This window comes from Orbicella faveolata, unplaced genomic scaffold (genome assembly GCF_042242905.1).
Source record: "Orbicella faveolata isolate gen_17 unplaced genomic scaffold, um_ofav_v1 contig_35, whole genome shotgun sequence".
NCBI classification, from domain to species: domain Eukaryota; kingdom Metazoa; phylum Cnidaria; class Anthozoa; order Scleractinia; family Merulinidae; genus Orbicella; species Orbicella faveolata.
In genome coordinates, this window is record NW_028301564.1 from 15,982,501 (window position 1) to 15,996,793 (window position 14,293).

Consider the following 14,293-nt stretch of genomic DNA (forward strand, 5'->3'; position numbering starts at 1 on the left):
TAGCTTCATTATAAACAAATATGTCTCCCAGGCAATATAATCAGGTGATAAACAAACAAGATTAAATTTGAAAACTGTCCAGCCTAACAGTTTTTCAAAGACCCATATTGCAATCTGTTCTAATCTTCTCCAATTTTTGTCAATCCATACCTTTTGTATTTTTGTTGCGTTATTAAAATGTTCCTTTACCATTTTAAGTGGTTATTTTAATACTTCACTCAATTTAGTGGCCATTTTCTGATGTCTAAATTTGGCTAAAATCTGCAACACAGTTCCTTCAGAGCAAGTGCAAGTGAACATGAAAAAAATGAACAAAATGTACATACCTGGGCTTTATGGTCGTCAGCAAGTTTTTGCCATTGCAGTTTGTTCTCCCGGCAGCCTTCCTTGAGAGGTGCAAGTTTTGGATTCATTTGCACAAAAGCCTATGACAAAAGCAATTGAGAAGGTTAATTGCGACAAAGCTATTCACACTCTCTTGGTCAAATAATTTTCAAACCCAAAACAAATGCCATGGAAACGTGAGTATCAAGGATGGACAGTTTACAAACAAAATCAAAATAGTTCTAAATAGGATATAAATTCATCCTGACAACCACAACTTAAAATTTGGTTATAAAGTCTCGATCAATAACAATTTCTTAAAACATAAGCAAGCAAACATTCACATTAAAAGCTGATGTTTCAGAGACATTGTGACACCATTCTCAAGGAAAAACTGTATAGAAATCAAATCTTCGCATTATTTATTCACTTTGCCTTGAGACTGGTGTCATGATGAGGCCGAAACGTCGGCTTTTAACATTAATATTCACCTGAATCTGGTTATAACCAGAAAAAAAAAATTGAAATCCGGAAGATTTTTGGAAGATTGCTAATTTTATCTTCTTGACCCTAAAAAAACATTTTTAAAAGTACAGCTTGTCTGATTCAGCCACAAAATGTGTCAAATATTCTTAAAATTTCCCTCAAAAAAGGCAAAAAATCAGCTAAATTAAGTGCTTTCCTTCGAGTCCAGGAGATTTTGTGACGTGCACGGGAGACCGGGGGATTCAGTCTGTATCCAGGAGACTCCCAGATAATCCAGGAGAGTTGGCATAGATGACACAACTGAGAATGAATGTGGTCAGTCAAACATGTTCCCCTGCACAGTGTGCTTTCACATGATGCCACAGCAGCCATATTGGTGTCCTGTGGGAGTTGAACTCTTTTCTTGTGTCAGCACTTCCTTATGTTTTAATAAATTTGCAAGGCTGCTGGCCAAGTGAGTGAAAACTCTTACTACAAATCCAAAGTGAAGAAGTGTCAGAATAATTTTGACATGAAAGTTTTTAAAGTGATATCTTCATAATATTAACCTTATAAAGTGGCAAACACACAGAATCAATGAATCCAACTTGCATCTGTGGCAGTTCATCTTTCTTGGCTCTGTCCATCATTGCCATGGGTGTTGCCTTCAATTCTTGCTGTTCAAGGTCTCCCTGCTGGAAGAATTCCTCCGCCACAAGTAAAGCTGTCTGTATAGGTGAGAAAAAAGAACAGAGAGCAAGTTAAAAACACCAAAATTTAAGCGACATGAGATGGTTAGGTCATGTGTTCCACAGAAAAATGACACCATCCCCAAGGTTGCCCTCAAGTGCATCCCTCAAGGCAAGCAGTGCACAGGAAGGCCAAAGACCACCTGGGGGCGAATCGTGACCACAGACCTCAAAGAACTTGGCTGGGTCTGGGTGGAGGCTGAAAAGAACACCAGGGACTGCAAGAAGTGGAGAAGTGATGTCATGCAATGGTGTATGTCCCAGCCACGAAGATGGGGAAGATTGAGTGAGTGACCACAATTTTCTGACAGAGTGTTCCGAGTTAAGATTCTTTACTTTCACAGTGCCTTCTGCAAAGGGTACTAGCATAAAAATAAATTAATAAACATGTATTAAGGTCTCTTACCCTTCTTTGCACAGGCCACGGTTTAGTGATTGCTGAAAGATCGCATGCAGTCATCATCATTGCCCTGAAGTGACACAATAACCAAAAACAACATGATAAAATACAAACTATATTTTGGGTGGCAATTGTTGAGTAAAATGGAACATACCTCAAAAGTTCTCTGTTCTCATCAGTTGACCAATCTTCGCATCCTGCCTCAGCTTTCTTGAAAAATTCAGTGCGCTTCCTGTCCATAGAAAAAGAAATTCATATAAGAAAAAGTCCACATGCATTTTTTCGCTACAAGCAAAACTTATTTCAAAAACTTCAATAGAAATTAAAATTATAGTTGTCTGGCATTTCAATGTCTACTATACTAGATCCACTAATTTATAGTCACACCACAATAAAACTGTCATTTTTACCTTGATAATGATGTCAGCAACATTGAAACCTCAGACAACTATAATTTTATTATTTCTATTGAAGTTTCTCAATACCAAACAAAATTAAAATTCCAGTTGGTGAAATCCAACAATTTCATTGCTGTAACCCTTTTCAGACTGAACAGGAACAAATTACAATCCAGATTAGAAGGTGCAAATGGGGTTGGATTGGGCACACCCTAAGAAAACCCATCAGCAATATTACCAGGCATGCACTGAGGTGGAACCCCCAGGGAAAGAGAAATCAAGGTCATCCTAGAAACAGCCAGAGGAGAATCGTGGACAATGAGCTGTCAAATGCAGGCCACACTTGGAAAGAAATCAAAAAGTTGACGGGCAGTCTCCATGGACCTATGCTCCACAGGGAGTGAAAGGGATTAAGCATAAGCAACCCTTTTCAGAAGGATCATAATCAAAAGAGCAATAAAATTCAACTCCAACTTACTGGAAATACAAAGCCAGATCAGTTGCAATGATTGCTTGCTCTACAAGTTTTATTACTTTGTTGTAATCCTCAGCTGAGAGTGATCCAAAAATTTCATTTCCCTGAAATGTTCAAGGTGAGATCTATATATTACAACAAATCTTGTTTCTAAGTTGTACAAAGAAACAACAATATTCACTGCAGTTAGTGCCATAAGTTAGTTGGAAAAAAGGAACTTTGAGGTCTCCCATAAGGAGTCAAACCCACTCAAGGCTGTTTAATTTACAGAATATTAACTGTGCAAATCAGTAACAAAATGTCACATTTTCTGTGTAATGGAGCACAAACCAAGCTTATAATCTTCTTCAAAGTCCTTGTAATAAGCAGGAAATGCAAGTCATTTACAGAACTGAAACTTCTAAATTTGTAGTAAACATGACTAAAACCATTCAGTTTTACATCAAGATTACCACCAAAAAAACCCTTGACTGACCAAACTTAAATCTGATATATTCAAATTAGTCCATTAAGTTAACATTAAAGACAGCAAAATAGTATCGCGCACACTACATCAAGAGATAACTTATCTTATAAGCACTACATGAACTTTAAAATAATAATGTTATCATCTGGCCCATTACATACCTGACTGTTAATGATCATAATACATTGATCAAAGTGATGGTGCTCCATGGTAGATGTGCTGTACAGTTGTGCTAATGCTGACGCACTCCTAAATGTGGGAAGAATTATTATTGTTAATTGGTAAGTAATGTTAGTGCTGTAAGTAGCACTAGTATTGCAAGCAATGTTGCATGCTTTTTGTAAATTGTAAGTAATGCTAATGATGTAGATGTAAGTAAGTAATTTGTAATTGTAAAATTGTATATAAAGTGTGGTATTCCAAAATAAAATATTAAAAAATAATAAAAAAGTGTGAAAAGGATTAGCATGTTAAATGCAATAAAACTCCACCTTGCAACCACAATGTTATAAACAAGTTGTTATTACTGACACTGTCTGGTTCCAAACAAAACAGAAGACCTCATTGATGAACCCAACCTTAAAATATACCACTTACGGTTGCTGTGCACTGCAAAACGCATTCAGTGAAAAGTCAGGACTATAATGACACTCAGAAAATTTAAATGCTCATGCAATGTATGCAGTGGTAGGGCAGACTTACTTTATTTACAGCATCAGACTTACTTTATTTGAAATGAATTGTTGGTTCCCCTGTGATCAAGGTCATGTGATAAACAGGCCACCAACAATGCAAACTTCTCTTCTGGAGTGAACAGATTCCCAAATTCATCGACCTGTAATGCAGAAATACAAGTATGTCACCAACAATCAAACTTAGAGGAGCTATGTCATGGTTTGTGCATCTTGAAAAGTTTATCCTAAATTTTTCAAATTTGTTGTTTGAAGTTTGTGTCAATCTTCTCCATCCTTTATTAATCATCCTTATTCCCCCATGGTTTATTATTATCTTTCTTGTGTTTCTCTATCTTTTAAAGCATTATTTTTTGGGTTTCCTTCAATTTAATGGTGGTTTTTTTATGTGGCCAAGGTAACTCAAAATACTGTGACAGTTCCTTTAATTTAGCCACATTACTTACTGTTATCTATCAATTCAATCAATGCATTCAATAATCAGGTCTCATTGATAGGTGCAAATGAAAAGCTACCTTAAGAATGGTGAACATTGTTTGAGCCACATTGAAAGCATGTCTCCAGTTGTGGTACATCACAGGACGGTAGTTCTTCTTTACTGTCAGAATCCAGCGACAAAGAACCTGGTTAAAAAAATACAAAACGGTTATATTAAATAGAGTTGAACCTCTCGTAAGCAACCGCCCAAAATGTCAAGCCTTAGTGAGTGCTAACAGGAGGTGATTGCTTGCGAGAGCTTAGACTATTTTGGGTCAAAATTTGGCCTCATTAGCACAAGGAAACTGCAGACACTTACCCAATGTTTTAAACATTTTATTCATGTGTAAAGTCAATTTCAAAAATAATGCGGTACTTCCCATTGAGAGATTTCTGTCTCTTGTACAACCCAGGAATGCGACAATGTTACTGTCCAATTGTCGCTCTATTATCTGTCAAGTGGTCACTTACGGGAGGTTAAAAACAAAAGAAAATTTTGAACTTTTAGCTCTAAAAGTGGTCGCGGTGGCTTATGAGAAGTGGTTGCTAACAAGAGGGTCCAAATATAGTGATTTGGCTTGGAAACTTTTGGTATTTTGGAAAACTGGTTGCTGAGGAGAGGTGGTTGCAACCAGAGAAAAACATGCCAAAACTAAGCAAGAAATATGATTGTCCCAAGGATATTCAGTAACATGTTGGTATACCGAGTCTGTTGACCCTTTGAATCCCAGGAGCGACTGGTATGTGATTTCTCCTTACAGTTTTTAAATTATGGACTAGGAGATGTGGTCTTGTTATAACACCAAATTCTCAGGACTAGCAATCAAAGAAATGTATGGTATTAATTAGGAGAATTAAATCTCAGATCTTGGGAATGAAAGGCTAAAAATTTAATGTCTGCTGGCCTAATGGCCAAACTGGAGGGAGTAAGGTTCCAGTACTGGTTTGTCATTGTGCCACTTCATTACTTAAAGAGATGATTATGAGTGCTGTAGTTGACACTGCATACCTGGTACTCCACATTGAAATGCTCATGTAATTTTAGGTCCATCAACATTGCCAGTGTGCCCAAAAGGGTGTCCTGATCATTGATTGATTCATCGTCAAATGTGAAATCCAGCAGTCGGAGGGTGTTGACTGATGGTAAAGGACAAGACTGCAAGAAAACATAACATTACTTAGTTACATTAATTACTAATCAACTAAATGAAATTTTTGACCTGTAATTTGTCAGGGTGCATCCCCTCAATATAGCAATCAACTGCATATCTCATGAATTTTCTAAGATTTTAATTTTGTGGTTACATACCTTGAGTTTGTTGGCTTCTTCCAGTGGAGCTGTGGCGTGATAGGAGAGAACCTTGGATGCAACGTAAATTGGTGCGAGTAAATTGATTGAAATTTTCATCACACAGAAACAATATGCATTGCCACATTGCAAATCAGAAAAGCATTTAATGTCATTTGAGTCCAAAGAGGACTAATTAAACTTGCAACAAATAAAATAATCTCAAATCCCAATAATATAATAACTATTCCTGTGGTTTGATGAACCATTTAGCTGGACAAAGTACTTACAATTATTAGTGTATCACAATCAAATCAAATTGTTCAATGCCATTCCTATTCACAAAGCAGCTAAGTGGCCCATCAGGCCTGAGCTTATCTCTAGGTTTCTGTAGCATGAAGTGACTAGGAGTATTTCTACTCTCCCCTGAATGGCAAGCTAGTCCATCACAGGGTTATGCCCAGCATCAAATTCACCATTACTCATTTATACACATGGGTAGAGAAAGACACTGTGAAAGTTAAGTGTCTTGTCCAAAAACACAACGCAATGTCCCTGGCCACGCCTCAAACCCGGACCACTCGATCCGGAGATGAGCGCACTAACCATGAGGCTACTGTGCCTCACATTCACAAAGAAACAAACCTGAAAAAAGTACATTTTAAAGTTTCTAACCTCCAACGCAACTTTCTGTTTAGCCATGGCCTTGTTCACATTCTCGTACATGACTGTGTTGTGGATTGCCATGCCACAAAAAATTGCAAATGCCTGCAATAACACCAAAGCATTGTCAAACATTGCAGCAGTAACCACTAAAGCAAACTTTAAGGCCTGAAAATCTCTCCAAAATTTGCAAGATCTACATGGTTGTAAGTTGGAATTTTTCTGTAGGGATTTAACAAGACATACCTCAAAGAGATTTTGATCATTCCTATTAAAAGATGTGCCATCAAGTTTATTCAACAGTTGGACAACACCTAAAAGACAAGCATGGCAATAACTCACATTTCTAAGAACTACAACAAGAAATACTTTGCAAAGTTATACATAAACAAAGTTAGGGGCCTGGCTACCTGAAATAACTAGAGAGTTAAAAAGGGCAGACAGCCAGGTCTACAGATGCATTAATACAAGTTTAGATTGGTACACACACACATATATAACACAGACCACATAGTTAGCACTAAATAACAATAATTTCTATTGTTGAGTAACAACAACAAAACCTTTATTAAAGTGTCTGCGGGTATTTAGCATTGCTGCTAATTGGGGACACAACATAAAGGATTTATGAATGTAAAAATAAACATTAAGTAAATATGTAGAAATTGTACAAATATTTTAAAATGTATCCTGCAAATTATTACAATACAAGATTAACTACAATTTAGAATGTCACGAATTATTTTTGATCAGTAAGATAAAAAAGCCCCAGTTTTTTTAAGGTAACAAATAATGCTTAACAGTTACTTATAGCTAATGATAAAAAATTACTAGTTATTATCTCACCAATAATTTCTTCACTACTATTCTTGATAGGCATGCAGAGAATTGTTTTTGTAACAAATCCCGAAGCCTGGTCAACCTACAATACAATAGAGATGAAAGACAGCAAATGATGATGAATAACAGTAACTGCACTATGATATTCAGTGCAACAGACTGCACCTTGTAAAGTTTATTACGTTCTGTAAAAAGCCATAATTTGCCAACATTTGATGGATCATCTTTTTGTATCAGTAAATAGTTTTTTTTTTTTGCACAAACCTACAAAATTGTTCTATCATAAACTGACTGACTGACTGATGGATGGACAGATGGACAGACAGACAGACAGATGGACAGACTAACTGACTGGACTGAAACAGATGGACAGATAAATAGATGCAAACCACAAAACTAATAATTTTTACACTCTTACCTAGTACCTCATTTCCTAACGTTTATGGTTTATCCCAATCGTGAAGAATGATTTCCAATAATTGGAAATAATTCGTTTACCACTCAACAGCTTGCATAATCACAAATTGTACTCACAGCGGGATCAAATCTCTCGTCTTGGTACGCATCTGGTATGTTCAATGTCTAAAAAATAATAATAAAAGAAAAATTCTACCCCTGATTTCTTGAACTACCTGTGAGTAATTTTTCAAACCAATTTTCATTTCCCTTAGAGGTTTGAAAAATCACAATTCCACCGTATTTTGAAAACGAAAGTGAAAACAATTTTAAAACATTTGAAGAAGCTAGTCATAAAAGGGGATAAGTGACGATTTTGGTTGCTTTTCTTTTTTCCTGCTCCAAATTAGCTGAATTTTTGCATGTGGTCTTCAATGTAATAGAAAAACGTGTTCCTGTATTTTTGCCACTAGTTTTTGCTTCGCTTTATAATGACGCCGCTAGGAAAACCGAGTGGTTTTTTGCATACGCAATATCCTGAAAACGAAGCAAAGTTTAGCGGAAAAACTACGGGACATTGCTAAACATACCTAAACAAAACTCTATGCGAAATTTGGAGCGTTTTCGACAAAGTTCACTTTTGATTAAAATACCTAACGCCCTTTTCCCGCTGAGGCTGCAAATAAACGAAGCCGGGCCTTTGTTATGATAAACAGAGCCGATCCTTTGTTATAATAACCAAGCCAAGCCTTTGTTATAAGTCGAAGTCTTGCCTCGGTTTATCATAACAAAGAATCGGCCCGCCGCGACCGCAGGGACTTTGATCTCACTTAGAAAGCAACAAAATGTCAATTCCACGCAACGTATAAGCTCAAAAATGTTAATTTTAGGTCAAAAAAGGTTTAAATGTCGATTTCACAGTAACGCGTGACGGCAAGGAGGTTGATTTCACTTAGAAACCGGCAAAATGTCAATTTCACGCAACGCATAAGCTTAATGATGTTGATTTCAGGTCTAAATAGGTTAAAATGTTGATTTCACATTAACGCGTGACGGCAAGGAGGTTGATTTCTCTTAGAAAACAGCAAAATGTCAATTCCACGCAACGTATAAGCTCAAAAATGTTGATTTTAGATCAAAAAAGGTTTAAATGTTGATTTCACGTTAACGCATGACGGCAAGGATGTTGGCTTCACTTAGAAACCAGCAAAATGTCAGTTTTACGCAGTGCATAAGCTCAATGATGTTGATTTCAGGTCTAAATAGTTTAAAATGTTGATTTGACGTTAACGCGTGACGGCAAGGATGTTGGTTTCACTTAGAAACCAGCAAAATGTCAATTTCACGCAGCGCATAAGCTCAATGATGTTGATTTCAGGTCTAAATAGGTTAAAATGTTGATTTCGCGTAAACGCATGATGGCAAGGATGTTAATTTCACTTAGAAAACAGCAAAATGGTAATTTCACGCAGTGCATAAGCTCAATGATGTTGATTTCAAGTCTAAATAGGTTAAAATGTTGATTTGACGTTAACGCGTGACGGTAAGGATGTTGGTTTCACTTAGAAACCAGCAAAATGTCAATTTCACACAGCACATAAGCTCAATGATGTTGATTTCAAGTCTAAATAGGTTAAAATGTTGATTTCGCGTAAACGCGTGACGGCAAGGATGTTAATTTCACTTAGAAAACAGCAAAATGGTAATTTCACGCAGCGCATAAGCTCAATGATGTTGATTTCAAGTCTAAATAGGTTAAAATGTTGATTTGACGTTAATGCGTGACGGCAAGGATGTTGGTTTCACTTAGAAAACAGCAAAATTGTAGGAGCCCATGATGGGCTCCTGAAAATGGTAATTTCACACAACGTATAAGCTCAAAAATGTTGATTTCAGGTCAAAAAAAGGTGTAAATAAAAATAAAATGAAACAAATAAACATTTCAATAAGCACTTTTCCAAATACGGCAACGTCTTAAATGGCTAAAAAATCACGAGATAAAACATAGTTTTCGACAAACGCGATCGTAGCTTTATGTCACGCACCGCCATAACTTCCAAGTTCAAAATGCGCTGGTACCTCTTCTGCCTGATGAGGATAACAACTTTGGTGGCTGTTTAGTTTTGGATTTAAGAATTTGATGACTCCATGTGAAAACACTCTATAAATAGGGCTGACAGATTAACAGATTAACCCTTCTGCGCAACGTACGGGTCTCCATACATCTGCATGTCCCCTGATCCCAGAAGCTCAAAACACTACAAATCATGCCGATTTGAAATAAAATCAACGCAAACTGGATCACAGATCTGTTACAATCGATCGCCACTTGCTGGCAAATATTATGTTTAAATCTAGTTACCAGTTCAAGAAACGTCCACAGAACGTAATCGCAATGCATGCCGGGAAGGGTCTTTACACCTCGTGCGCGGGAAAACATGGCGGTCGATACAAGACAAATTTTATAAGTCTAAAACCAGTTCTCGCTTTCCAAACTTTGACGCTAGCAACGCTTGGCAAATGGGCCACAACTCACCAGAGGGTATTTTTCTTGGGCAAGAACTGCTCTTGGACTTTGCTACCTGGCTCGATCTGACTTCGAACGCCGATAACACGATTACGGTATATCAGCTGCCTTTGAAGTTTCAGAACACGTTTTGATTCTTTAAAACGTGCTGATGACTTACGGGTTTATCGAGGCTTTATGATGCCTCTCAACCACCAGGCAGGCATACAAGGTACTTTAAAACAATGCTTAAGATATTAGTTGACAGAGCTCTAATGCGACACATCTCTTTTTTGTTTGATGGCATTTCGTTTGACGCTCGATTGATTCACATGTTGTGTTCACGTCACAATAACCGGTGTAAACAATCCGTTCCCAGATTTCCGCTCTATATGCTGTGGGATTTGGTTTTGACTTCATACACTATAAACAGTCTGCCTGTTTGCTGTTCAACAAATAAACTCCTAAAGACATGGCTAGGAAAAGCCAAGTTTTTTGCCTACATTTTAACTCGAAAACAAAGTAAAAACCAGTGACAAAAATACAGAACCACGTTTTTCTATTACATTGAAGACCACATGCAAAAATTCAGCTAATTTGGGGCAAGAAAAAAGAAAAGCAACCAAAATCGTCACTTATCCCCTTTTATGACTAGCTTCTTCATTTTAAGATTCTAATCTTAAGACTTTCTCATATCATTCATTCTGCAGCATTAAGCATGCTTGCAACATGACTGCAGAGCTTACATTCTCAAACTCATCAATGATTCATCAAGTTTCAACAAAGGAAACCATGACCATCACAGTGTTTGGATATCTGATCTTAATCAGCCTAGATTTTTACAATTTTATTTCAGTCTCCATTTTCTCCTTAGTTTTAGTTTTGATTGTGAAGATATGAAAGTGCGCGGTGTTTGACCACATAATTTCCAAACACCTCAAAGTTCATCACAAATACTCTGCTACATGTCATATTTTCAACTCTCTTCTTGGTGTTTGGAACTGTGGTCAAACATGGTCTTTCATGTTTGATATATTACTTACTTCGCCTGTTGTAGCAACATGGCCAGTAATTCCAATATTGACAGGAAACCTGACTTCTGTCTTGCTGCTGTTGAAGGGAAACAGGATGTGAATGCCAATAACAAATAAACTTATCAATTATTTTATGGCAAGGTAGTCTTGAGGTGAATCTGAGCATTCTGAAATTGGTTCTTTGTGGTTGGCATTTCACCATACACACCATTTCCATGGTAACAGTCAAAACGGTGCATTTTTTGTTTTTAAGTACCATGTAATAAACTACTTCCTCACCTAGCTTGCTCAAGCCGTACTGGGGAATGTTCGCCCTCTGTCATTTTTGTACTGACCTTGCTCTGGGTTGTAGCTAAGAAAATAGTCTTCCAGCTAAGATTTTCATTGAGCTGGTCACCATTTTTGCAAAAGACCTGGAACAAAATTTTTGTTCCCAATCTTTGGGAACAAATGCCTTGAATACCGTGCTACCAAGCTTCGCATTTACAAGATGGCAGATGCAGAACACAAAAAGAGAATACTCTAAACAAGTGCTCAAAACAAGATTTTATTTCAATTACTTTACTCATTATAGTGGCACCGATATTCAAGGTAGTTAGGAATTTATTCCAAACTTTTCATTTAGACGGATTAACATGGTTCAGATATCGAATGTTTGTATGTGCGTAACCTAAAAACCATTTGTTGTCCTTTACAGAGTGATCGCCCACCAAAATCCAGCTGATGATCACCTCTTTCTCAGCTGGTGAATTTTGCCAGCAGCCAGCATTTAGGGACAACCCTGCTCGCTGCACTTGGTCTAAACTGCCAAGACCTCAGGCTAATATTCCCCAGTATGGCCCTCGCACTTGGTTAGTAAGAGGTTATTATCCAGTCTGAGAAAATTGGAAGCTGATGACAAAGATACATACATCTATGGAGATACATGAAGCATCTAACTGGTTGTCACTTATATGCAACAGCATGGACTCTGGATGGACTTCAGTAGAGCTTATACATGTTATCACTACAGAATTGTTTGGGTCAAATTAAGACTTCAAGAATTAGGTTCATACAATCCACAGGGTGGAAATACACAGGGTGGGTGGGTGGGTAGGAAAGCAAACGCCGGTGGGAGTTGTGAAACATACAAGCAACTAACTAAGTGAAACACTAACTATGATAACCCGATATGTGTACTAGGTTTATTTGCACAATCAGTCCCTCTCAGCATGTGCCTGTCCAAAGGAAGGGGGAGCGTCATTAAGTGGTACTATGATCAAATTTTTACCCCTTGATTTTTTTGGTGTATCACAAAGAATGGCATGAAAGAACAAAAACGCCATTTACCGTTTGCAAATATCTGCATTCGTTCCAGAGATATTTAAGTTTGAAAATGTGTAAACTATGCAAATGAGATAACTGATGACGTCATATACTCAACCCAATATTATATCAAGTATAAAAATAGAGCTATCTTTGTCAATTTCCAGCACAGACCACTGAAACTTGGTAGGCTAATAGTTCTACAGATAGCACACCTACGGCAGTAAAAAATTCTGTTCCCATGGCAACTCACTCTTTTCCAGTCCCCACCCACTTGATTTCAATATTTTAGTGATTTTCAGCGCAAAATGTATTTAAAAAGGCCATGAACTCGACCTAACATATTCATATGCTTGCTGGATCATGCATATGAGGCACCATTAGCAAATATCAAAATGGAATGCCAAAGGTGGCCAGAAAAGCCATTGATATTGGGGAGGTCTGGAGCCCAGTATGTTGCCATGGTAACAAAACTGTTAAGCTCATATTGTAGAGCACATTTAGCAGGATCTTCCTGTAGAGAATCAAACATTTCTGATGCAAATTGGCTGAGATATCTTTCTTCATTATATTTGATGAAAATTTGGTTGAGTGTATGACGTCATCACTTGGCTAATTTGCATATTTTAAAAACTTGAATATCTCTGGAACGAAAAGAGATATATGAAAATAGTAAACCGCATTTTTCTTCTCGAACAGACTACTTGTATATGTGTTAAAATGGCTTAGATAGGAAAGATGGGATTTTCGTCATAGTACCACTTTAAAGCTAACACACATACCATGATGTAAGGGATGGACCATTATTTTTTTGAGGGGTTTGGTGGTTCAGGCAATTTTCGGGGGCATAAAAATTTTTCTCACCTTTAGGCTGTGCATGATTTTTTTTGGTGGGCAAAAGCTTGTACAAGAATTTTTTTTATAAAGTCAAACACAGGACCTGGATAGTAGAAAGCAATTGTTCAATGTTTTTTCCCCGTGGCTCCCCTTACATGACTTTTTTTTCAGCCATTTTTTGCTGTACAGGAATTTGTTTTGAAATTCCCTAACATCCCCCCCTCCCTACTCAAAAAAATAATGGTCCATCCCTAACTGAAGTTGGAACATTTACATAACTGAACAAAAGCTTGTATGAATTTCAATATATGTATGTAATTAATAAAATCCATATATGGGAAATAAAATGATTTGTTACCAAGATCTGTGTTTGACAACAGTCTGGTCATCTTCATTCAGATAGTCCCGTGCCTCCAAATCAAATGCTTGAGAAAATAGAGTCTGCAACAAAATAGACAACAAATCATTACTTATCCATCAGCAGAGGAGCAGATCTAGGGGTGGGGTTTGGTGGGTTTGGTCAAACCCCCTAAATTAAAAAAATGAGACATTAGAACACACTGACTTGGCCTCAGAATGCCAGAAATCCCATTTCTAAGGACCTCAATCTTAAAAATTTTCCAGATTCCAGACCCCTCCAAAGGAGACTGGCTTTGGCAGTACGTATCTTAAACCTTCTTCTCCAAAATCATGTATCCACCCCAAGCTAGGGTGCCAATCTGGAATTTTGGAGGTCACAGGTTCAACTCCTGTTCTGGCTGCTGGCTGGTGTTATTCTTAGAAGTCCTGAAATTTATTTATCTCCTTGGTTACATAGACATTATATCCAACTGATTTGCCTCCTACCAGTTGGGGCTTTTAACTTAGTTAGGTCTCACTTTGATTGATTTGCTTGGCCCCACTAAACTTTGGCTACAAACACTGACTAAGGTTAAATAGAGGTTATTTAATATAGTGATTCATTTTTTTGTTACAAAA

At 37.3% G+C, this 14,293-nt stretch overlaps 1 protein-coding gene across 2 annotated transcripts in view; it reads right to left on the minus strand.

The window, feature by feature from the left end:
* The window catches only part of LOC110040268 (dual 3',5'-cyclic-AMP and -GMP phosphodiesterase 11-like), a 33,887-nt gene that overhangs the window by 7,949 nt on the left and 11,645 nt on the right, over positions 1 to 14,293 (minus strand). For both annotated transcript variants that reach the window (XM_089273022.1, XM_089273021.1), the window contains exons 6-21: positions 13,674 to 13,756; positions 11,183 to 11,249; positions 7,772 to 7,819; positions 7,244 to 7,319; positions 6,644 to 6,711; positions 6,410 to 6,502; positions 5,756 to 5,806; positions 5,456 to 5,602; positions 4,485 to 4,592; positions 4,003 to 4,112; positions 3,439 to 3,526; positions 2,815 to 2,915; positions 2,093 to 2,170; positions 1,945 to 2,008; positions 1,359 to 1,517; positions 327 to 425 (exon numbers count right to left, since the gene is read on the minus strand). In XM_089273022.1, coding sequence (XP_089129148.1) covers positions 327 to 425; positions 1,359 to 1,517; positions 1,945 to 2,008; positions 2,093 to 2,170; positions 2,815 to 2,915; positions 3,439 to 3,526; positions 4,003 to 4,112; positions 4,485 to 4,592; positions 5,456 to 5,602; positions 5,756 to 5,806; positions 6,410 to 6,502; positions 6,644 to 6,711; positions 7,244 to 7,319; positions 7,772 to 7,819; positions 11,183 to 11,249; positions 13,674 to 13,756 — 1,440 coding nt within the window. The remainder of the gene's footprint in view (positions 1 to 326; positions 426 to 1,358; positions 1,518 to 1,944; positions 2,009 to 2,092; positions 2,171 to 2,814; positions 2,916 to 3,438; positions 3,527 to 4,002; positions 4,113 to 4,484; positions 4,593 to 5,455; positions 5,603 to 5,755; positions 5,807 to 6,409; positions 6,503 to 6,643; positions 6,712 to 7,243; positions 7,320 to 7,771; positions 7,820 to 11,182; positions 11,250 to 13,673; positions 13,757 to 14,293) is intronic.